At 41.5% G+C, this 10,912-nt stretch overlaps 1 protein-coding gene across 1 annotated transcript; it reads left to right on the top strand.

Annotated features, from left to right (window-relative positions):
* Nucleotides 1–256: 256 nt before the first annotated feature.
* Nucleotides 257–9,851, top strand: mpi (mannose phosphate isomerase). Its single transcript, XM_080736505.1, has 8 exons — nt 257–278; nt 784–911; nt 2,187–2,387; nt 3,362–3,503; nt 4,198–4,377; nt 5,259–5,432; nt 6,305–6,513; nt 7,078–9,851. Exons 1-8 carry the CDS (start codon nt 263–265, stop codon nt 7,294–7,296), a joined length of 1,269 nt encoding a protein of 422 aa, XP_080592631.1. The 5' UTR covers nt 257–262; the 3' UTR covers nt 7,297–9,851.
* Nucleotides 9,852–10,912: the final 1,061 nt, after the last annotated feature.

The raw sequence follows: 10,912 nt of genomic DNA, 5'->3' as shown, positions 1-10,912 counted from the left end.
TTTATCGTGGGCTTGCCCAGGCCTTACGGCCTGGGCATAAATATAACGATTGCATTCACCACGGCTTCGTAACTCTTCGCGGCCACTCGCGCCTGCGGCGCTCGGGGGCGAAGAGCAGGACCAAGGTCCGCTGGCCTTCGCGCCGCTTGCAATGTCGTGGACAATAAAACGAGCGCACCCTTTCATACACTCTGACTGAATCACCAGTAAAAAACACTCTCTCGACCACACACACTAGTACAGTCAGATAGACGGAGCAGCCATGGAGGAAGTGAGAGGTGAGAGAGAGAATCCTCTCTTTTATTATATAATCTATTCTCTTTGTGCTTTAGCAAAATAATAATAATAATCGTACAGTATAGTAAGAATTCAGTCTAGGATTACATTCATGTGCATCTCTTTATATCTTAACGTGAGTCATTGAGCATTTACGACTGTAACGTTACTTAATTGGAAACGATGCATGCATATTCAGTCATCACTGTTCCTTTATTGATTGTGATAACGTTATCTAGACTAGATCAATAAGTTAAAGCCGAGCTGTTGGGCACGTTTAGTGGTTGTAAAGTAGCTGATGTTTTGCTTTCAATGAACGACGCAGAATCAGCTGGCGAGAGTAAGGGACCGTCGCAAAAGTGTGTTTTATTGCTGTGTGGACTGTAAGGCAGGGACTGTAACCTTATTAAAGTTGTATCTTGTCTTCTGTAAATAATCCTGTAAGTAAGTCTGGTGTGTGATGAGGAATTTAATTATTTCTGCATATTTTGTGATATTTCTCCACAGTATTTCCACTGACGTGTGCCGTGCAGAACTATGCATGGGGTAAGGTGGGGCTCAGCAGTGAAGTAGCCAAACTGGTTGTTGGTGGAGACCCTCTGGCTGTCATTGAAGATGGCAAGCCATATGCAGAGGTACCCTTGATTACTTCCCAGTATCACCATAATGCCCTTGAGCAAGAGGGTTATATGTGTTATATGGGCAGTTCTTAGCTGTGAGCCTACTTAGCTGAGTAGGAAAGTGAAATATGGTACAGAACAGGGGAACGATGGGCATGAAAAACAGTATGCACCCAGTGAAATCGTCTCTGGATAGAGAAAGTTAAATTCAGGCTTTGAATAAATGGTAAATGGGGTATTTACAGTATATAGTGTCTTTATCCAAAGCGCCTTACAATAATAGCTAAGTACCCAAAGTCGCTTTACATAAAGAAAAGGAAGGAACCAACTTTATTAAGAAAGAAAAAACCACTGAATTGCCACAACAAGAGATATTACTTCACACAAACGTCACCTCACATCAAGATCTTGACAGCTATGCTCTTAACCCGTCATGTCAGTCATGCGTCCATCTATTTTTAGCCTCAAGGGTCTCTGGAGGCTTTGTCAAAAAGGTCAACAGACCTAGTTTTGGCAGTGTGACATTATCACGTACATTAACAGTGGAATCATAGTTGAGTTACATGCTGTGGTTGGTGCTATTGATTTGCATGTGTTTGCACAATGGCAGAGTGAGTTATCTGGATGGATATGGTTGCATTATATATTGTTTGAATGTCTTCACTGTGTCAAGTGTTAAGACCTTTGCACACAGGACAGTTGCGTTTTTTACGTTTGCTGCATAAAATAAAACGCATTGGATTTGGTGTGCAAGGCTGTGCGGAATCGGCGCTGCGGATCCAAAAAGGAGTCATAAAAGGAGTGATGAGTTTTTTACCGCATGCGACAAGACGCACGAATCGAACTGGGTTCGATCGAGAAAAAAACGCACGGCGGCAGCCACTCGTCGCACGGCTAATTCGGAGCCGGTGTGCATGAGGTCATAGAGAATCATTGTTTTCTTTTCAAAAAAATATATTGTCCGTTTTATCCGTGCGGTTAAACGCGCCTGTGTGCAAAGGGCTTTACTCTGGTGGTAATCCACTCTAAATCTACCCCTCCAGTCAGTGGGATCAAGGTAATCTAAATTTCTTTGGATCAAACTGATCCCATTGATTATTATTTTTTAACTATCCGTTTTGAAGATTTGATCCAGATTAAAGCTTGGATTTGATTTCCTGATCAAAGTGATCCCAATCCTGATCTTTGGTTTTGAACAACCCAAAATCCATATCTGATCGGAAGTTTCAAACTCTGAATGGGTGCTCGCTCAGTCACTCTAAAGGTTACCTCTCCCTGTCTCTCACGTAGCTTTGGATGGGTGCTCACCCTAAAGGTGATGCCCAAATCAAAGACAACAGAATATCCCAGAGGACCCTAGGAGAGTGGATTACTCATAACCCTGCCTGTCTGGGGTCAAAGGTCAAAGACACCTTCCAGGGCCAGCTTCCCTTCCTCTTCAAGGTGCTTTCTGTCAACACAGCCCTATCTATACAGGCACATCCCAACAGGGTGAGTACTCTATATATACACCTATCTATACAGGCACATCCCAATAGGGTAGGTACACTAACACTAACACTATCTATACAGGCACATCCCTATTAGCCCTATTCACGACCCGCCCACTCAGCATCCCCCGGGTGCTGAAGTCCCGTTTTGAAGGGGAAAATCCTACTATAAGCCTATAGAGTTGGCACAGAAATCGCAAATTTAATGCAACTTCCGAATAGTAAAGTATAAAATACGGCTAGCATGATCAAGAACACAAGATAGTAAACGGCACAAAGCATTAGAATTTACTTTACCGTTAGAAATAACGATTTGTTGGCTTTAAGTCCAGTATAGTTTCCCCTTCTAAATTGAAGTCAGCACCCGGGGGATAGAAGAGAAGAGAGAACACATATAAAAGAAGAAGCTTCATCCTTTTGACCCATGCTGCAACACAGGTCATTCAGTTGTTTCCTGCTATAGAAACCCTCTTTGTGTAAGAATTTGAGGTGACATCATTTAGAAGAACCAAGTCAGTGGCCTAACAGCCTTGTGTTTTGCGATTACGCCATGAGAGGTTGGGGGTCAGTCCTCCAGCCGGGACTGTAAAAATGGGACCCAATGCCTCCCTGCTAGGCTCATGGCTGGGGGATGTGCTTGTATCAAGCCGCCTCACGCTATAGAAACAGGAGATAGGCTGCCCCTATCGGCCACATGGCTCAGGAACTGTCTCCTAATTAAATATCCATGGGAATCATTAGAGGTATCATTATCTCTGTTGTTCAATCACTCTCTTGTCAGTGTTTTTATAAGGGCCGGCATAAAGGAATTGAAAACACAATTATTTATATACCGTTCTACAGATGCTATTTGTTTGTATAAATTATTTGTCGCTCATCAATTATTAATTGAGTTCTTGAACAAGCTACTGAGATGTGGGCATTCAGCATCACTAATCATCCTGTCTTGCCTTCGTCATCATGGTGTTTGGTCAGGAGCTGGCTGCCAGGCTTCATGCTCAGTTTCCGGAACATTACCCAGACAACAACCACAAACCAGAGATGGCCATCGCTCTAACCCGCTTCCAGGGACTCTGTGGCTTCAGGCCTGTTGAGGAGATCCTGGGCTTCCTGACGTGTGAGTACCCACAATCCCTTGAGCTTCCTGGGATCGTAAAGATGGTCTGGGGTTGTTGAGATTATTATTGTCATTATATTATTGTTGATGTCATTATTTTACATTTAAGAGAAGTAAGATGAATGCTTTATATTTGGTGACCGTGCATTATTTCAAAGTGCAACGAACTTAAAACCACATTTTAAAGTAAGAAAGATGGGTCTGTTAATGCTAGCAATTGATTTGATTATTGCAGGTCTCCCGCTTCCAACACAATTCACAGAAACTTGCCTTCTAGAGGTTGAAAAACTTCAAAAGACTAGACTGTTTTAAATTGAGTTTGCACTCAATTTAAAACAAGCCTTCTCTGCAGCAGTCTCTCTGAATCAGTGGCGACACGTGCGCTTTTCAATCAAACCAAGGATCTGTCAAAGTGATAGAGATAGGTCTGTTTTGACACCACTATGGACTTGTTAAAAAATCTAGGAACTCACTTGCAAGTTCGGAACTTCTCTAATTCATTTTGAAAGTGTGTTCAAGCAAAACTGGGGTTTAAGTTGCACATAAATAAATTACAATGTACTGTAAATATAAAGGCTATAAATTCTATAAAATAAATAATCAAGTGGAATATCAGTACATCACAGTTTATTAAACTGATGTAATGTATGTATGATACTTCTCACCAAGGATTGTCTGTCTGTCTGTCTGACAGGTGTCCCAGAGTTCCGTGCGCTGGTGGGGAACGAAGCGGCAGAGGAGCTGCAGTGCAGCGTGGGAGATGCGGTTTGTGTGGGCGGAGCCCTTAAGAAGTGCTTCACTAGGATGATGAACTGTGAGAAAAAGGTGTTTGTCGACCAACTCAACATGCTGGTGAAGAGAGTCACTGAGGAAGGTGAGGAAGACATCGATGGAATGATGAAGCAATAGAGAAGAGAGGGAGTTGCAAGTTGATAGCAATTACTGAATGACTTTTTGAAGCCCTTTAATTACCATAATACTGAGGAGTTAAGAATAACTACAGCAGACCCATCCAAAATATTATTAGAAACAACATAAATCTGTAAAAAGAAAAGAAAAAACTCAGTTGTGGACTGTTGGCTAATTAGTCGACAATTCTGACCTGCCTCTAGATTCTAGAAGATAATGCTCCTCTCTGATAAGATAAGGTGTGATGTATTCATTGTAATGTGGAAAGAGAAACCAACCACTTCACATTTCTAGTAGAGTATTTGCAAAGTAATGATGCAAACTTTACTGATCCCTGAAGGGGAATGGGAAATCATTGGCATTTGAAGTATTGGTGTGATGGGTGGTTGTGTAATTGTTTGAATGCATGGAGTGTGTTGTACTTCAGGGGGGTCCCCAAATTATTTTGGGGGGTCCCCCAGATGATTAACTTAATGTGCAACATTGTTTTCTCATTTAACAGTAGTAAACAAACCAACATAAAGTTTGAGTGTATAGAGGGTATATGCACATTTCTAAAGTGACAATTTAAGGACTTTTTAAAATGACAAATTAAACATTGGCCAAATTGTCAAATATTAGAGGCAGAAATTGTGAAATAGCCGATCTACATGCTCACAATGCCTTGCAACCTGTAAACGCCTTTATACAAAATGTAATGCTTCAACTGTTAGTGCTCGTCAGGGTGGGGAGGCCCCCAGTTAAAATATGATTATTTTGGGGGTCGTGGCCTGAAAAGGTTGAGAACCACTGTTGTACTTGACCTACCTATCATTAATTGATGGATAAATGTCACTCTCCTTCCAGCCGCGGCGGGACACGATACATCCAGCAGCAATGGAGAGTTGTTGCTCCGGCTCCACTCCCAGTATCCTGGTGACATCGGCTGTTTCTCCATCTACTTTCTGAATCACATGGTGCTAGAACCCGGCCAGGCCATGTTCCTTGGAGCCAACGAACCCCATGCCTACCTGTCTGGTGGTCAGTTTGATGGATTTAGCAGACGATCCTATCCATGTTGATTAATGGCACTTTTTCACTGCATGGTCCTACTCTGCCTTTTTTTTGGTTTTCCATTGTGCAAAAGTAGTACACATTCAACCTGGTGCGTGGTTGTTGTGGTTCCAAGCAAGCTGAGGAATGAAGGACTCCCCTACTGCATCGAAGCTCTCCATTGTTAAACCTTTAAACTAGCGGTTGTAAATGTGAAATCAAGCAATGTTACGCAACTGCGTGGCCTATTTCTCACCTAAAATGTTATCAGAAACTTTTTTTCCTTTTCTTTCTTTTTTTGACTGTATAGGTGAAATAGAGATTGTTTCCAGACAAGTCACTATTGTTTTAGTTCTCTTATCTGCTATGCAGAGGTTTTCTATGACAGTGGGGTTCCAGGGGGTCCCCAGCTAAATGATAGTTAGGACCCATAAGTGTCTGTAACTCAGAAAGTGTACAAATGTACATTTTGTACACTCAGAGATGTGGGGGTCCATGGCCTAATACCACAACTAGCTACAAAGGAGGGCTACTATCTGCAGTGGAGAAGAATAGATGCTATTACTATACTGTAATGCCATTTGGATAAAATAGATGACCATGAGATCAAAACTTTGAATCCCTATCCAAGTAGGTCAGATTTGGATTTTAGGCATTTAAGATATTTGATTAATCAAACTTATATTTCTTATAGACATAATGTTGAGATAATTCTATGATCTCAGAACCACCCAAAATTCAAATCTGACGCACTCGGATATGAATTAAAAGTAAACATTTAATTGAAATCTTTGGCCATGGCATACCATACTTAATTCTTTCTATCTCCCTCTATCTCCACCCCAACCTGTCTTGCTCAGACTGTATGGAGTGCATGGCGTGTTCAGACAACACTGTCCGAGCTGGCCTGACGCCCAAGTACATCGACGTCAACACGCTGTGTGAGATGTTGAACTACAGTCCTGCTCCAGCCACTGCCAAGATCTTCCCCTCTGCCCAGGATCCCTCTGACCCCTGTGTGACCCTCTACGACCCCCCCATACCAGACTTCACTGTCATGAAGATACAGGTAAAACAATGGATGGGTACAAATTGGGCATTTCTTGGTGATCTGGCATTTCTTAGTGATCAGGCAGAGAGTACCAGCCAGGGGTCTTCAACAGGGGGTCTGGGACGCCTAGGGGGTCCTTAGAGTTACTACAGGGGGGCCGCCAAATCCTTGTGTGTGTGATAGGAGAATTCTTTTAAATTAACAACTTGAACCCTCGCATCCCTATTCCGAGGAGAACTTTAGCCAAAAATAACAGATCTACAACCTCTCAATTCCTCGCAGCGCAAGGCGTTGAGAGCTTGTAGATCGTCTATTTTCGGCAAATAGGTTTGGTGTAGAGGTGAAAAAGAGCAGAATAAGTACATAGTGAAAGGTGGAAAAACACATTAACACGAATCCAACATAGACTGATGAGAGTGCTGTCAAACAAGTCTATGAATCTATCTAAGAAATCGATGGAAATATGCATCACACATTTATACAATATGTACTGGGGGTCCCTGCTTCATCTCTCTCTCAGCTAAGGGGTCCTTGGCCTGAAAACATTGAAGACCCCTGCCCTAATCTCACCTTGTCCCTCAGGTACCAGCGGCGGTAAAGGAGTACACAGTGGCCCCACTGGACTGCGCCGGGATCCTCCTGGTCATCGAGGGTGACGCCACCGCAACCTCTGCCGCCGCCCACTCTGACATCCCTCTCTGTCGGGGCACCGTCCTCTTTGTGTCAGCCAATGAGAGCGTCTCCCTGCATGTCTCGTCCCAGTCGGGGATGACCATGTTCCGAGCCTGCTGCCTACTGTAGGGATTGTAATCTGTGAGTTTGTCGTCCTGCAGTGTGAGAGTGGAGAAGTCACACCGTTCCCTGGGGTTTGGAAGAAGTACAGACTTAACATAGAGTTTGGGTTCTGCCTGGTTCTGCACACATTTATTTATCCAGTCATAAATCTTACAGAGATAATGTTGCAAAAAAAAAAAAAAAAAGAGAACCTTGTTAAAATTTTAAGAATAAACTATCACTTGGTGGAATCCAGCACAAAGCCGTGATGAATCCAGACTCTAATTGATTGGTCCAAACACTTCCTGAACCAGAGAAACCAAATGACTTCTCTGCTGTCTCCCCAACCATTTCCAGTCTGTGGAGCACCCTGTGACCTCCATGCCAACAGGCATGCTCCCTGAGTCCAGGATGTAGTGGTCTACACTAGGTACGACTACAACCCCATGTCAACATGATTACATTAACACACAACACACACACAGCCTAGGTCTGCACAATATTGCATAATAGGTGAAGGTGGAAAACTGATGTTTAATTTTTGTTTCGTTTGAATATGATTGGATTCTGTCCGGTGACAACTACTTTGAATTGAGAGGCCAGAGATTCTGTACAAGAACAGAATACCCTGCTTAAGTCTGTTTCCGGAACCTTTGTTTGAAAATGTTGTAATTTGAAAGTTTAGTCATCAGTACTCACCATTTTCCAATCACCATTTAATTACAGTAACCTCAAATAAACACAATCCATATTTTAACTTTTTTTTAAACAGATCAGAACAATTTTACTTACCACCACCAGACTGGCTAAGCATGTCTGAGACCTTGCGTCTCTTCTCTCATAGCCACAATAATGCAAAGACCAACATTAAAATAAGCCATAATAAGCTTTTTTCATATAAGGGATATCAATGCATGTGTACCATCTAAAAGGTTTTATTCTTAGTCATATGCATATTAAGAACAGAAGAATGATCACTATATAGATCCATGTCATGGTTACTGTTCGCATAACAAATACAATATTCCATACAGCACGGCTATAGGGCTCACCAGTATAGTTGGAATGCGGCTTTGACAAATCAGATTGCTTGGCCGAACGTATCTTATTATACAAGACTGAAATCAAGGTACTGCTCACATACAATACATTACATATTGTAATGTGCAGTACACCTGTAGTATAGTATAGCATATTTCTGTACTATACTATCAAAGTATTACAAAAACGACTTCCAGGGATTTTTATTTTGTTTTATGCTTTAACACTAGCGAATTGCTTTGAGAAAATGCTATGGGTTTACCGTGACCAACTACTGTACTATAAGATGCAATGTTAGTGTAGTGAAAACTACAGTATGACTATGATACAGTAAATATGTTACAATCCAGTATACCAAGGCCAGATTCAGAAGGGTTTCTTTGTTTATCCTATCCAGGGTTGTGCAACAGAACAACTTTATGGCTGGGAGGTTTGTTTACAGTACCAAGCTTTGCAGAAGGAAACCACTTGTACATTTCTGAATTTCAAGTTAAAATGAGTTGAAGTTTTGTTTTTTGAAATGGTGAAAAGTGTCTTGTAAGGCGTGGGCCACTGTGGATGTTGAAAAGGTTTCCAGACCTGATCTTTGTTGAAAATGTCTAAAACATCACCTCATCCCAAGAGAAAGGGGGCTCACGGACCACAGATTATACATTGTATTGTTTAAGAGATTTTGGGGGTCCATTACGTATTGTTGTCATAAAGGCCATAAGCTATTTTCCTGCATCCTGAGTACTTAACACAACTTCCTGTATGGGGTGCTTTGATGTTTTACTGCAGGGGTCTTCAACAGGGGGTCCGGGACCCCTAGGGGGTCCTCAGAGATACTACAGGGGGTCCTCCAAATGTTTGTGATAGAAGCCTTTTTTCTCTCCTTTTTTATGTTAACCACTTGAACACTATAGCGTCCATATTCTGAGAACTTTAGCCAAAAATAGCAGATCTACAAGCTCACAACGCCTCGCGCTGCGAGGCATTGCGAGCTTGTAGATCGCCTATTTTCGTAAAAGTGCTGTGGTGTAGTGGGGAAAAAGAGCAGACTAAGTACAGTGTGAAAGGTCGGGTTTATTAAGTATTGACGGTTCAAGTGGTTAAATATCTGAAAACACAAATTGACATGAATCCAAAATACACTGATGATTGTCAAACGATGAAACAATATGGAATCTACGAAAAGATTGTGGGGGTCCCTGCTTAATCTCTCTCTCAGCTAAGTGGTCATTGGCCTGAAAACGTTGAAGACCCCTGTTTTACTGTATTGTATCTCTGATCCTGCTGTCTTCTTCCTGATAAAGTAACCATTCACTGCTGGTTTGTTGGTGATATGAAGTCTAACAAATTACAGTGATATTTGAGGACACTTTGTTACTGAACTTGTTTGCACTAAAGTGTTTTACTTACTAGAATTTTTAATTTTAAAATAACATTTGCGCATCTTGATAGCACACAGATCTGAAGGCTGTGATGGTATAACGCAGGGTAAAACAATGTAAGGTGAGAATGTTTTCCAATATTAAAGACTGCAATGTTGGCATGTTTAAGCATTTTGGAATGAGATGGTGTTTCCCACTGCATGGAGCTGTGTGGAGAGAGTGTACGGCACAGTATCTGAAGCTGGATGAATAAAGACCTGTTAAGTGTTTCTCTTCGCTTCTGTGTCTATCTACAGTATATTCTTTATTAGTGCTTCATTATACTTAATGGAATGCAAGAGAAATACCTCAGAAACTACCCCATACAATACAAAACTATGTGATAGCAATAACATCCTTGATAAACAGGATACCAGCTGATCCATAGTAGATGGTTCTAAACTCGTTCAGACTAAGGCTAGTTTAGTATTTTTATCTGGTTAATTTACATTTTACATCGCTGTTCTCTGGCCTACTTAATGACACTACCAAGAGCTTTGAATTCATGTAAAATGTGGCTAATAGAAGTGTAACTAGACCTAAAATATGCCCATGTCTAGTCTACACACATTTGTATATAAGGTATATAGTACATACAAGTTTATCTCTGTACACCTCAAGCCATCATAACCACTATATCTTCCAAAAACAATTTAAATTGAAAACCAGCATTACTCTGGACCCCAGGACCTGAGTTGGGATTCACTCCCTTGGCCTTTTTTTCTGTGGTGTGACACACGGTCATTTTTCACAAGCACCACATGCATGCAAATACAGCACCCAAGAGGTAAAATTCAAGACATTTATTAGCAAATCCATCACACCTTAAAATCATGTATAAGAATTAAGCGCATTAAATACATTTACCTTAGATCATTAATGTAGGTCATAATTTAGAGGAAAGCATTCTGGTTGATCAGGAATTCACATCAGCCAATCAAACGTAGCCTAAGCTCTATTCCTGAGACTCAGTTGACATCACTGTACTGTGTCTTTACCACTGGTATAAAAAGGATTGATGAACAAGGTTTTATCGACTGGGAAAACTCTGGACTGGGAAAGTAATGAGGATTGAGTAACACTCCCCTTCAGCAATAGCAAACATGGAAATGGCCTTAAAAGGAGTAGGCCTAGTTCACATTCCTAAGCCAATAATTTGATGACCAGCTGAAAGATGCTAATGTCTCCGG

Source organism: Nannobrachium achirus (assembly GCF_963921795.1).
Source record: "Nannobrachium achirus genome assembly, chromosome: 11".
NCBI classification, from domain to species: domain Eukaryota; kingdom Metazoa; phylum Chordata; class Actinopteri; order Myctophiformes; family Myctophidae; genus Nannobrachium; species Nannobrachium achirus.
Note: the sequence above shows the minus strand (reverse complement) of the source record. Positions and strands in the feature narration are given on the sequence as shown.

Excerpts from the sequence above, each read along its gene's own strand:
- mpi (XM_080736505.1), top strand. Across the intron at positions 912-2,186 it reads ATGGCAAGCCATATGCAGAG|CTTTGGATGGGTGCTCACCC; the intron begins GTACCCTTGATT and ends TCTCTCACGTAG. Across the intron at positions 6,514-7,077 it reads TCACTGTCATGAAGATACAG|GTACCAGCGGCGGTAAAGGA; the intron begins GTAAAACAATGG and ends CTTGTCCCTCAG.